Here is a 14927-nt window from a genome sequence, read left to right on the forward strand (position 1 = left end):
CCCTAGGTTGCGGCAGTTACTGCACGTGCCACAGTAATAGAAGCCTTTTTTGAGAGGTTGGTTAACTAGAGTCTTTTGTCTGGCTATGTTGGGGGGGTATGTGATTGTTAACTAATTTGGTTTTGATGTTGGGTGCCTTTCTGTAAATCACTTTGAGTTGCAGTGGTAATATGGGGGCTACTGTTTCATCCTTTAGAAGTAAATTCCAGTGTTTCCTCAGTATTTGTTTGATCCTGGTGGCACTAGTGTTGAACTGTGTTATGAATGGGACATTTTCTGTATGGGTTTCTAGACTTCTCTTCTTGTATTGGAGTAATTGTGCTCTGCCTGTATAATGTCTGTTAGCATGCAATCATGTTCCTTATTTGGGCACCTGTGGAACTTTTTGGTGTCATTAATTATTACCAAACAGGTCATGTGATTTGTTTTCTTTTGAAATTCAATAAAAGTTTACATTAAAGTTATATGAGGGACACTTAAGCCACACAAACATTGCTTACATACAGAAAAGTTCTTAACATTGGGGATTTTGCAGCTCTAAAAATAATTGAAAGAAAGTCTTAATAACAGAAGAAATATGATCCTAAGCAAAGTTTCTATCAGTACGGCCACTGAAGGACACTAGGGGCAGAATTTGTGAAGCCACAGCTTCTGTAAGCCGCTGCCGCTGCTTCCTTGCGGGTTGCAGGTACATATTTAAAACGGCACCCAGAGTCAGTGTAAAGCCTGGCGTGCATTACAATGACTCTGGGTGCCGTTTAAAATATTCACCTGTAACCCTCAGGGAGTCAGTGGCTTACAGAAGCCGGTGCTTCGTAAATTCTGCCCTACATGGCTCCATTCTGACCCTGAAATTGCTGACAACAGAGTACATTAAATTTCAGAGGTAAATAAGTTATACATAAGGACAAAACTGCTTGCCTACTGTAATGGCAAGGGGTATGCTACATATACATCTTATTTTATTATTTATTAACCATTACTTATATACCACCAGCATATACCGTTGCACTTTACAATTGGGGACAAACAGTAATAAAACAAGACTGGGTAATAACAGACAGACAAAAAGGGTAAGAGGGCCCTGCTGGCAAGCTTACAATATATAAGGAAATAGACATTGATACATATTGCATATTGGTCCAGCCAGACAGCAGAGGTTCTTGGGCGGCTGGTCACACATGAATGTTGGTCTGGGGTCCGGAGGATGTGAAACTGAAGTAAGAGAAAATATGTAGTTATGTTTGGTCTGTATAGGAGAGATGTAATAAGGCAGGATAGCGGGATCTAGCTACATGCGTCAGGATTCTGCGGCTGGGTTTCTGACCGCCGACATAATCAGCGCTGGGATCACGTACCAAACCCCTAAAGCTGGGTACAGTTATCCGACTGATAATCTGATCATTTTATAATCTGACAGGTGATTGTACGTACACTTTATGCAATCTCCATTTATCTCAGATAAATCGGTATAATCGCATCTTCTAGAATGCTTATAAGATACGATAAATCTGGTCACAGTATCGTATACATTTTGCAGTGTGTACACACTGGCGACCAATCTGCAAACAGATTTTATTTTGATTAGGTGGCCACTATACAGATAATCTGTGCAGTGTGTACAGGAACACTATCTTACCTCCCTATCAGAAGTAATGAAAAATTAATGGTGGTTGCTCAAATCAGCTTAATGGCCCTTCACAGGTGCCTGAAAAGGGAGGGGTCAATCTAGACAAGAAAAACTGGGGGAACATTTTACCTAGGAGGATCTGAAGAAACAACTGTATAGTGTGTATGCATGAAAATTGTATCTTAAGTAGAAAAAAAAAATAAAAAATGGTGTATTCAACTTAAATTTGGTTAGGCTAATAAGCATACAGTATATAGAGTACAGCTTATAGGCCTTGGGCCAATTATAGTATGAAAAATTTAAACATTTGCTGTTCATCTTGATGAAACAGGAGACATTTAACTAGCAGATGCTTGTGTGTAAGTGCCACAAACACAGGTTTATAACAATTCTAGTCTAATGTAAGACTGGACTATCACCACATTTGAGAATATTTACTGCTGACAACTGATCAATTTAAACATTTGCAAAATGTGGGTGTTTTTTGTTACAGTATGTGCCTTTAAGTACTTCTATATTCTTTTTCTCTTTCATGCCGAGGCAAGGACCCAAGAAAAACAGGTCATGTGTAGGTGTGAATGAGACAACCCAGTTATGTGACTCAGGATTAGGATTTTTCCTGGGTCTGACCCGGATACACTGCAGTCTGAAATGGCTTTCCTAGGTTACTCTACCTGGGTTATGAACAAGGAACCTTCATTGGTGGGTCGGAAGCATTAAATAATATATCAAAATGATAGCCCTGTTCTGCAGGACAGACATGGGTCCAGTGTGAAAGGCGACAACCTGGGATGCAACAAAGGTTGAAATAGTGTTTATTATTCCAGATTGGACCCAGGATTTCTGTGTGAGAGGGGTATATACAGTACTCATGAGAGAGTCAGCTGCTCAATTTGGAATCAGCTAATTATTTTATACACTAAAGTTGCTTTAATACAGAGTGTTGGATCAGTATCAGCGTCTTAACTTTTTTTAACGTTTTAATTGCATCCTATTAATTCAACAGGATCTGGTGCAATCGTTGAGACACTTTATGCCTCATGTCTCAGAAACGTATTTCCTACTACAGAGGTTCCGAAACTCCGCCACTACAGTCCAGGTTTTAAGGATATCCATGCTCAAGTTAAGATGTCAAATCAAACTGACTAAGGTACTAATTAATTCACTTGTGCTCAAGCATGGATATCCATAATACGTGGACTGTAATGGTGGAGTTTGGGAACTTCTGTCCTACTGAACCAATTCTGAACAATGGCTCAACTCACAAAACTACTACATCCACACTGTATGGATAACATATGCGCTTTACATTCAGGCCATTACAAAATTGGTAATTTAGATACAACTCTATAGATACAGGATTCGTTTTGGTATTTTAACTGTAGTAGATGGAAAAAGAATGAAGTTCCTTCCTTTGCACAGTCATTTGTGATGCTTTCACGAAAAATCTGTATACATCTCCCATATAAGTCTACATCAGCACAATAAATACCACAGCAGGTATTGCTCAGTCAGTCTATAGAGTACATCCCAATAATGACACACACACAGTCTGGTTACATTTCCAGTTTTACTGGTATCTGCTTGTGGAAAGGACATACATTACAAGAACAGCAAGGTGAATATAAAAATAAAATTAGGAGTGCTAGTTTTACAAAACGTTTCATGTAAACCTTATTGTCTGTACAAGTAAGGCCATTGTTACAGTTTTCTCAAACAAGCAATTGTAATTTTCTGGTGTCATTTTTCTTAAGCAATACTGTACATCTAGATGGCCTTCAAAAATATTAGTGCTAACCTAAACACATAACAATAGGCTTAAGTGGGACCATGATACACACATGGGAATTTAAGTGACAGCTGGAGAACCACATTTCTTTACTCATTTCTAATGAATACTGTGCCGGTTAGTCGTAGTTATAAATGAAAATGAATGAAATGTGTGGTAAAAACACTAAAATAAAATACATAGTAATCTGTGCATTGTAAATGACGTAGTGCCAGTATTTTACTTCATATCGGATTTATAAATATATGCTTCAAGTCTGGATTTATGCAAAAAAGTAGAGTTATTTTTTTTACATACTACCTAATGTTTTCCAACATTCAAACATTTTGATAAAGCACCTAGTACTTAACATACTGCAACACATTTTCAAACCCATAAATACATCCAGCAGGCCAAGATTTCAGAACTTCCTCAGTCAGACACTGGTTCACCAATACAGTACAACTAACTAGCAAAATAACTATTGTACATGGGCACAGGTACATTCTTATCAAAGGACTTAATTCTCGTACCTTAAGAATCTATCATTCAATACGAGAAGCAGTACACAAACATTGCAGGTTTCAGTACACTTCCCTCTATGGAAGATCAACAAGCCCTGATGGAACCTTCATAGGTTGTATGCAGATAATACCATATTGTATAATGGAACAAAAAAAATAAAAATATTCTGTCCAGGAACTACAAATATGTTTACAATTTACATGCGGCCTGCACATTAACATGTCGTTACTAGCTCTTCAAAGTGGCTTGGTGTTGTCACTTATTTATACTCGATTGATGGTCTTCATTGACTCTTGGGTCCAAAATATGGCAGCCTCCATAGCAAGACATGGCAGACGCACTTTGATAGCGTAGATCACTGGTGATTATGATTTTCCCATGGAGCCTGAATGGATATTAGGAGCTTAACCAAGAAGTAAGCTCATTGCAGAGTTCCATGTCTACACACCCATCATTTTAAAGTTACTCATAAAAATGAGTGGATTGTACACTTTGGTAAGCAAGACTGCAGGTGTTTGATATACAGTAGACAGCAATATATTGTGGGCTTAATATATATATTGGTCCAAAAGTGGCAACGAAGCAATAGGAACATTGAAACAATTCAAAACTGCATTAATACTAGAAAAGGCCATTGTACAGTTATGAACGGTCACCTTACAACCTGGTCCAATTCATTACTTGTTCCCACATTGCTGCCGCTTCTCTCCAAGCTTCAATTTGAAAAACCTACTTAATATAGATACATTCTTAAATAAGAATAAATAGATTAAGTGCCTGGAGAGACGCTGCAGCCTTTCCAGTTCAGGCACCTAATTGATAATGACGTGTAAAAATCATTCCTCTACGGAGGCTGCAGCTGCCATGGTCGTTCTAATGCCTCCTCTTGTCGTCGCTTTCAGATCCTCTAGTTCAGCATTTAATTTGCCAATGACCCATTCCATGGCATCCCGGCCCTGCGGCAAGAGGAGACAAGCGTAGCTGTAACCGCAATGTGACTGTTAGATATTACCCAGAATCCCTGGCTCTGCTGTGAAGCTACATGTTCTGAATTATGAATAACTACCAGGGGGGGGGGGGGGGGGGGGGCAAAATTCGTAATGACTTTTAACGTGGTAGCTCTCTATACCAGGCAACGTGGGCTAAGACATGTCGTAATCCAAAAAAACATTTCAGCAGTGGTAATTCTGAACACTGTGATATTATGGAATAAGACAGTAAATGAACTAGAATCCATTGATGCAGTGGAACCTTTACATACAGTTGTCACAGAGTATATAAATCATTGGCTGTAAATGTACTCTCTGTATTGTATTTTTATATATATTTTGAAGCCATTAGCCAGAATCACTCTGTAGTATAATATAAATTCCCCACCCAACAAAACAGATAGGAAAAGTACCCCGGGAAAAGCTAGACGACAGTATAAGAATGTGTAATAAATATAAGTTAGTTAATAACAGCACTTACTTTGCTAGCATTGCTGGATATGGTGTTTGCCATCATTCCTTCTAAATAACTGCTCAGACTGACACCTTTCACAGTTATAATGGCTTCTTGTGTGAGAACAGTTCTAGAAACACAGGAATCGATTGTGATTAATGATGGTGAGAGGAGACACTAATGTACTAGTCATGCACAAATATTGGAAGTAGCTCTCTCTTGAGCCAAAACAACTTTCGGTCTATCAGTTCAATGGAAATTAGTGACATTACTGAGGCAAAGAGCAATGGAGCTCGGTGGAGTGTCCAAATACAGCATAAAAATTAAACCTCTCAATCACAGCTACAGGACCAACATGTACTGTACAGGCAAAGTCTCCCAAATCATTTATTCACAACAGAAAGAGGGTTCCCATACTTACTTTTTAGCATCATGAGGGTGAGGCTTGTAGACCAGCCTTTCATCCACAGATACCATATTGGTAAATGTTATCTGTATGAAAGAAAAAAAAATAAAAAAAAAAATATATATATATATATATATATATATATATATATATATATATATATATAGATATAGCAGTGTTGGCACTGCAAAATGAAAACAGATTTATGCCAGGTTTAATTTTTTTTTGCATTTAGCTGTGTAATATATACTTTTTATTTCATATTTTGACAGCTCCAGTCATTTGCATTGTCGAACAACATAAAATCGTTACAGTGTTTAATGCAAATAAATCCCAGAAAATAATATATATTTTTTTAAATACTTTTTTTTATACTATATTTCACCCGTAGGAAGCAAGTCACTGGACCATATAAAAGAAGAGAGAATCTCCTCTCAGACTTACTCTGCACTTGACTATGGAGGCTGGCACCCACAAAGTAAGGTTATGGTGGACTAAGACTCTAGAAAGTGACAATACACTCACTACAAGCTAGGCTCATCTAATGTATCCAATCAGCTAAGTCAGAACTTGGGCACAAGTTACATAGTTAGTAATTGATTTAACCACCTGTGCTCAACTGTGGATATCTAGAAAACCTGAACTGTTGGGGTGCCTTGAGGACCACGTTTGGGAACCTCTATGCTAAGTTTAATAATAAGGGACACAAGGACAGCATAATTAATTCATGGTTGACATAGAACTCAGAAACCAGATTCGGTTTAATTGAAGCTAACAGTTATTGCTGGCGGTGCGAAAGCTGACAGGAGCATGACCTCCAGCATTCCCTGCATGAAATAGAAATCATTCAATCCGTGAAGTAGACACAGATTAGGAAAGTTAAGCAATTTCATCACATAGTCTGAGTACACAGACCATCATATTTCATCCTAGTCAAGGACTTTTTTTTTTTTTTTTAAAAGATAGTCTGTATACAGAGGACGAGCCCTCAGCTGTGAAATCACTTGGATCACCCATATGGCCAGGAACTTAGAAGCTGCAGACAGTGGCAGTCTGAAAGCTGCTTTGTGAACTGAGGGAAATGAGAAATCCATTATATTTCTGTAAATTGGCCAGTCACATATTCAAAGTCTTTCACATATAGTTTGGGTGGTCCGCTATTCTGCTAATGTTGAACGTTATCCAACATTGATATTAATACAGTTTGGGACTAATTTGTTACCGATAAGGTGTCAGTGATCTACAAGCAGCTGAAGTTTGTATTTTATTAGGTTATAAAGTATTAGGTTAGATCTCACCCACTCCTGAAGGAGTGGGTGAGATGGGAGTGTGGCAGTGGGAGTGTGCAGATGGCAGAGATATTAGGTGCTGCCATGCCATGATCCAAGGGAAAGCTGAGGCTGTCGCTCAAAATGCAGCAAAGCACAAGGCCTTGCGGGACACTTGGAAAAAGACTGGTCAGTTTTTCGGCCAGTGTCCTGCTTGCGATAGGAAGAAAATAACCCAATGTATGTTTTGCCCCCTTGCAGAAAGTGGAGGCGATTGAATTCAGCGGGATTTGAATAGCACAGGGAAGTTGGTCCCAGAGCTTTTCATCACTCTTGGAGACGTGCCCAGCACTTACAAACATGCTGAGCTGCCCCCAGGCTCTCCACTCACTGTAAGAAGATGCGATGAGCGCTGCATCGCAACTTTTTCCGCCTGTGGGTGAAGACGGCACCCGACAGATTGTTTCGTCAGGGAGCCGCCGTAACGGCAGGGCGTGGCACCGTGCTAAAACAGCAAGCAGGAACACTAACATATTACTAGTAACTTTTTTCATGTCATTTTAAAGTAAATGCCAATAAAACTGTACTGTGTACGCCATATATTCACAATGACTGTGAGAAAGAATTGTCTGGCACACACCAAGGACATTTTACAGATACATACCAAGGACAAAACATTTACTCACATTACTGGATCTCAGTTCCATTGTTTTTGCAACAGGATCTACCACTGAATGTTCCTGAATGTATGTCTTTGTCCTGGATGCCCCAATAAGCTAACAAAAAAAAAAAAAAAACACATTTGGTTTACTTTTAACATTTTAAATGACTCAAACGAAGGTATAATGGCTTGTGATCAGCTGGAGATGCAACTATCCAGTAATATGCTGCTAACAGTCTGACACATCACTTCAAATTTTCCAGAAGCCTTTCAATGCTCATATAATTAAACCCAGATAACAACCACTTTGTGCTAACTTGACACACACCGCTGATCATGATATTCTAGCATGACTGGTGAAGGTCAATCACTGCAAGCAGCAGTCACACAGCATTTCCTGCTCATGGCTGTAAAGGAGGCTAACTCCGCAGTACTTCTCAAGTAAACAGATACTTACTGATTTTACTAGAGAAGGCATCCCCCACTCTGTGCTCAGGAGCCGGTCACTGTGCAGCTGCCCGCTACAGTTTACATGTCTATTCAGTACATCCACACCGACCACATTTGGATTCATAGGGTTTGGGTACTTCTGCATGGCGGCTGTAGTGACAGTTTCCCATGGGTGGCTGTCGTAACAGACAAACAAAGGTTAAGAAATTACTAACACATATTCATTACAGCTGTTATCTTAGAAGCATGCAAGCCAGCATTTTAGGATGCTATGGAGAGGAATTCAATTCTGGATATGGACACAATGTGCCCTTCTTAAACGACATATCAAGTCCTACCGGCATCACGTTTTCACTCATACCTCAGAGGTGCAAGGCAAAACTTGCGATGTTGGCACTACCATAAGTGCCCAGTCGCCGTGATGCCTGGTGGCATACTGTGCCGAATTGAATTCCCTCGTAGATGTAACAAACCTTCTAAAGAGTGGAGAAGTGTAAAAAGGAGAAGTTGCCCATAGTAACCAGTCAGCTTCTACCTAATATTTTATTGAATGCACTTGATAAAGGATAGTTAGGCACTGATTGGTTGTTATGGGCAAGCTCCAATTGCCCACTCTAGGTGGTTTAATACATATGCCCTAGCACAAATGAGTTAAAGAAGTTATACTAATTTACTGAGCCTACTGGGCTGGATGATAACCAGCCCAGTAGTAACCCCTCCACCCCAAAAAATAAAAAGCAGAGCGACTGCTCAAGGTTCTTCTACATTAACCCTACTGAAAACTTATTGACAAGTCAGTCAATTTAATCAAGGAAATTAATACTTTACCCTATAGTGAAGGTGTAATAGTATACAAACTGAGTGTTTATAATAGTTGTTAGGCTTGCAGATATGTTGCACTGATCAGGGAGCAGATACCCAGCCCATGTAATACTATCGTACATACTATTTACAATGTTCTGCACTTTGTACAATAAATATGAATAATTAACGCAACAATGGGTTGGCAAACCCTGGGAACCAGGTAACAAATGGATCTTAAATAATTTGTAAATCGTTTTTATTGAAGTGCATGGATGCACATCTTCTCTCAAAATATACCTCCTTGGATTTCACCTTATGGCTCCTGATAGCTACATTATTTTGGCCAAAACTCAAAATATACTGCTTTAGCCACACAAGTAGCCTATAAAGATTTACAGCAATCTGTAATTTGCTTGGAGAGTAGATCAGACGCTTATTAACAAATTACATGCGATATGTGGGTATCCCATACTACCCAGGACTGAGACACTGATACTGCACTCAGGGTATGGAGACTGCATGCCTACAGCAAACATTACAAGCCACACAGATGTGTAGAAATGTAATGTCCTTTAAGATAAAGTCACAATGGAAGACTGTAGGGTAATTTTACTAAAGTGTGGGTTTATAGAAGTGGAGATGTTGCCCATAACAACCAATCAGATTCTAGCTACATAAATGATAAATAGAAAATGATTGGCTGCTATGCGCAAAATCCACATTTCTATAAACCGGCACTTTAGTAAATATACCCCTAGGAGTGCAACATAAAATGAGAGAAACCCCCTTTCCACATTCCAGCACACAACAGCCAGGAGATTCCAATGTATTTGGGTTCCCACTACGTGGATGCTATTATGCAACAATATGGTTACAAATACTACACAGTCCTGGGTAAAACATGCACAAGCGCAGGTTCCATTCAAAAATAATCAACTGCTTTCACATGTGGTGAGAAATATTATATTTACAGAAGAATTTTTTTGCAACTTTACTCTTTCAAGGGAAAGACATTTCCTCAGGTCAGTAGAGAGGCTTTTGAGGGTCACACATGTTCCCCATTGTCCAACATGCTACATTCTGTAGGTATTGTAGGAATCAGTATTTCCTCCTCTGTCGGGCTGCCGCTGCCGTGATTTGAACCAAATCCCGGCAGCGGCAGCCCGACAGAGGATTGAAATCCCGATCGTCCCCAAGTAACTATAAACTAAACTAATTTTACCCCCTAATCCTCCTTTAGGGTGCCTAACCCTAACCTCCCCCCTGTGCCTAACCCTAATCCCCCCTCTAACTGCCTAAACCTAACACCCCCCCCCTGCCGCCTAGACCTAAGTCCCCCGGAGGGGTGCCTAGCCCTAGTTCCCCCCCAGGAGCCCTAAAACTAAACCCTCCCCCCCGCGGCTGTCCGCGCCCGGCATCCCTTCGATCGGGATGCCAGGCGCCGGTCTCCCTGAGTCGGTAAAATGACTGGCGTCTAGATGTAACCCTCGCCGGGATTAAGTAGTCTAGAAGCCAGCGGTTGGCATTTCAATGCACACAATTTAATACCTACTAAATATACTAACATAGAATGTGTGATAATGCATAAGGAAAGTGACACTACTCCTTTTTATTCTTTATATTTAAATACTTAGCTAGAAAGACGGGATGTAGTCAGCATCCTGGCGTGCAAAACCCGACAGCGGTGGGATCTATGCACCAGAATCCCGACCGTCGGCATCCCAGAGGTAAGTGTCGGGGGTTAGGTGCAGGGTTAGGTTTTGGCATTAGGGGGAAGGTTAGACACTCAGGGGGGATGTTAGGTTTAGGCACCGGGGAGAGTGTGTTAGGTTTAGGGTGTGGGAAGGTTAGGTTTAGGCACTAGGGGGGGGAGGTTAGGGTTAAGGGTTGGACTTAACTTGTTCCTATGGGTGTCGGGATTCTGACTGTCAGGATGCCGCTGTTTGTATACTGACCAGCGGCATCCCGACCACCAGAATCTCATACTCAACCCAGAAAAACAACTAGTACGTGTATTCTATAGGTGACGTGCTCCTCAAAATCATGTATTATGTATGTAAAGGGAAAAAAACAAGTGACATTTCTCAGTGACTTTTGCAACAGATCTATTACATAAATACATTCTACCTATACCTGTCCACCAGTTTTTTGTCAAAGCATTGTTGGCCTCTGAATTGGTTACTCAGCTGAAAACATAGATCATCTAAACAAATTACTATTGGCCTGCCTTGGTGTAAGCAAAGAATCCTAAGTACGGTGCAGCAACTGTAGAGTTAAGGGGCCTATCCATTACACAACTTTGTGAACAATCCGACCAAAACCAGTTTGTTTTGTTCGTATTGTTCACAAAGTCGAGTAATAGATAGCCGGCAAGGACCAGCGATGCGCGTGCATGATGGGTCCTTGCCGACCCCGACTATCTATTGAACATGCTCGTCAGGTTCGACATGTTCAGAGATAGGTCAGGCTCCTGCACTGAATGCCGTTCAGAGCGGGCACACCTCGGCGACCTGAAGGTCTGAACGCTAGACGTGGTCTTTCAGGTCGCCTAATGTATAGGCTTTTCTAGAAAGGACAATAGCCTTTAATAACTGTACACTTTGTCGTCAAAACAATGCATGTAAGCATTACATACCACCTCAGCGAGCCATGCAGCTACTTTACTCGCATTCCTTATCATGTTAATTGATCTTAACCAAAATGCACTTTTTAAATCATAAATAGTCTTATAATGACTATTAAGTTATAGGGCATTACAAATTAATGGTATTGAATATGCTGAAAAAGGAGGTTTTGTGAAGTTGGTTAATAATGAAGAATATGTTAATCTCCATGGGCAAATCTTACAATCCTGGTACATATAGGGACTGCTGCCCCCATGTCACAGAGGAATCAATGAAGACGTCATACTCAGTATGACTGAGGAAGGAAGCAGGAGGTCTTATATTGCAGCTTCAAGTCTTACATGTAAAAGCAAAATAGACATCATTTAGAAACTAAACTCTAAGTAACATCCCCCGCAGGGTCACACAGAGGTGTATACACACACAGCCGCCTGCAGATGCCGGGCACCGGGGCAGTCCCCGCGCTGTTTCCCAGGTGGCATGTGGCTCCCTAACTATTGTGGGACTATAAGTCCCAGCATTTCCTGCACCGCAGACCACGGTAAAGCAAGCTGCGGCCTTTCTGTTGCCGTGGGACTAAATACCAGCATGCCGGGCACCACGGGTCTCTATAAGGCAATATATTCCTCCCTAGGGCCTCATAGGGTGTACATCACATATAAGACAATAGGGGCAGCCAAGGGTCTCATCGGGCATGCCAGGAAACGTCGACTCAGCGGGATGCAGTCAGGATCACGTCTCAGCCGCCCATACCCCAGAATGATGTAATAATCGGACTCCCTAATATGCAGCCGAAGCAGCGCTTGTCCTCCCCCATCCCACCATGTCTGCTACACTCACTCAAACACGTGCTCCGATGTGTAAATCTTCATGGTGCCGACAACGACCTTCTCACTCCTCCCGGCAACAGCGACCAAGTGACAGGACACAATCACAAGGTAGCCGGCTACCTCCGTAATACTGGGGGGGCGCGGCGACCAATCAACAGCCTCGGCGTCACTGACTGCGTCATAGTGATGCTGCGCGTAGCCACGCCCCCTGACCCGGCATTGTTAGGCCAGGACGTGACCTTCATGTTACTGCGCATGTCCAACGCCTCAGGCTGCCAGGCTGCAGTGCAGCATATTATACGGAATGCTGACCGCCGGCTCTATGTAATTATGGCAGCTAGTATACTATAGTCAGCTAGGTAAGGGTCACTGTGGAATTGTCTTTACTCAAAATTACAGAAAACACTGATAATGCACACACAAAAGAGAATTATTGGGCAGGTCTTCATATATAGAGAATAGAACAGATTCTGAGAATTGCATACAGATCAGGAGAGGTGCTGTGCAGTTCTCCATTCTCATGCTGCGCAGCAGTACGCAGTGACCACACTTTTTAAAAAAAAATGTATAATCCTTAATTCTTTTAACTAGCTCTGAAAAATCAGTGAAGTCATTTCAGATATTAATACAGTAAGAATACAGTAAGCATCTGAAGAATTATCCAGAGTATAGAAGCTACTAAGTCATTTCAACAAGTAAATTTAGGTGACTAATGGTTCCTTGTTTCACAACAACAACACTGCAAAGAACACATTCTAAGGGGTCAATTCAATAATACCCCTTTTCCACCAAAATTCCAGGTCTGACCCGGAGTTGGAACAGAGTTCCTATACGGATCAGACCCGGAATTTTGCCAGCACCAACTCGGGATATTCCCAAGTCAGCGCCACTCACACCGGAGTCGGGTCTGCAGAGACCCAGCTTTTTCGTGTAAGTGGTCGCTTGGAGATGACGTCATCTCCAAGCACCACTGAAGCCAGACCAATCGGCCGGCTAGCAGCGCAATCCAGGTCATCGTGACCCGGAGTGCGCTGTTCTCACAGCAGGGTTTCACGGGCTATGCCTGTGTTAAACCGTGTTATTTACCTGGGTTGGATTGCCGGGTCACTCGACCCGGCGATCCAACCCTCTCCCCTTTTACACCAGGGAACTGCCCGGGTTAACCCTTCAATAACCCGGGTTTTAGCTCCGGTGTAAAAGGGGTATTGGATGCAAATTTGCAAATATGAAGTCACACCATAAAACTCACATATATTGTGGCAACGTGCACATCCACAAAATGCAAGACTCAAATTAATATGACGACTTGTAGGACTCGTGGCAATGTTGCATATTTTTTCTACAATTAGCAGAAGTGCATGAAAAAGTGAGAAAATCATCATAAACCGCCAAAAATTGGCAAATGGCATCCACTATACAATTTTCTGTCAGATATCTGTCCAATCTGGCTGGTTGGATTGAAAACCTGGTAATGTATGGGAGCAAATGACAATCGTCCATTTGCTCACGAACACTGGAAAATAGGCAAAAATTGTTGTTCAGACAAATTGGTTAAAACACACAAATTTAACCAATTTGAACAATTTTTTTGTCCTTTTTTCAGTGTTTAAAACCATATGATCGACTGTCATTTGCTCCCATACATTACCAGGTTTTCATTCCAACCAGCCAGATTGGACAGATATCTGACAGAAAATTGTATAGTTATCGTTCAATCGTTTATAAATCGTGCAGTGTTTGGTTGTTAACGATCAACGATGCGCGCTGGTCATTTCATCGTCTCGTCAGTCGACTGAACATGCAGGTCAATTTCACTTGATCTATTAAAGATAGTTTGCAAATCGTTTGTAAATCATTTGCAAATCGTTCAGACTGAAAGATAAAATTTCAAGGGAAAATCGTTTAGAGCAGTGTTGGCTAACCTTGACACTCCAGCTGTTGTGGAACTATATATCCCAGCATGCCCTGCCACAGTTTTAGCATGCCCTAATAGCAAAACTGTAGCAGTGCATGCTGGGTTATGTAGTTCCATAACAGCTGGAGTGTCAAAGTTAGCCAACACTGGTTTAGAGATTGGACAGGGAGTAGATCGTCTAGTGGATGTGCCCCTTAAGACAGCAGGACCATATAGACGGCTGTTTGTGTCCATAAGCAAAGTATTGGAGTTTCTTAAAATGTAAACTGGTTGATTTTTATTTTTTTGTATTAATGGCGGAAAAATTATAGCTAGTGTTTTTCAGCTAATTATAGTCTTTCCAGTATTTTGGGGTACAATATTTTGAGTTTTCATGAGAATTTAAGCTTTTTAGTGAAAATCACCTGAAAAGTCACTTCTTTATTGTATAATTGATACCAGTGGTTCTCAAACACGGTCCCACAGTTCACGTTTTCCATGTCACCCAGCAGGTGCACAGGTGTATTCATTACTCACTGACACATTTTAAAAGATCCACAGGTGGAGATAATTATTTCACTTGCTAAGGGGATCCAACCAAAAAATGCAAATTTGTTGGGAAAA

At 41.1% G+C, this 14927-nt stretch overlaps 1 protein-coding gene across 1 annotated transcript; it reads right to left on the reverse strand.

Annotated features, from left to right (window-relative positions):
* Positions 1-3186: 3186 nt before the first annotated feature.
* PRELID3B (PRELI domain containing 3B) lies at positions 3187-12578 on the reverse strand. The gene is made up of 6 exons (XM_088482700.1): positions 12420-12578; positions 8159-8327; positions 7727-7816; positions 5788-5858; positions 5394-5496; positions 3187-4879 (listed from the first exon to the last, which is right to left on the reverse strand). Exons 1-6 carry the CDS (start codon positions 12449-12451, stop codon positions 4760-4762), a joined length of 585 nt encoding a protein of 194 aa, XP_088338826.1. The 5' UTR covers positions 12452-12578; the 3' UTR covers positions 3187-4759.
* Between the last annotated feature and the right edge of the window lie 2349 nt (positions 12579-14927).

This window comes from Taudactylus pleione, unplaced genomic scaffold (genome assembly GCF_031769625.1).
Source record: "Taudactylus pleione unplaced genomic scaffold, aTauple2 ptg000018l, whole genome shotgun sequence".
Classification (NCBI taxonomy): domain Eukaryota; kingdom Metazoa; phylum Chordata; class Amphibia; order Anura; family Myobatrachidae; genus Taudactylus; species Taudactylus pleione.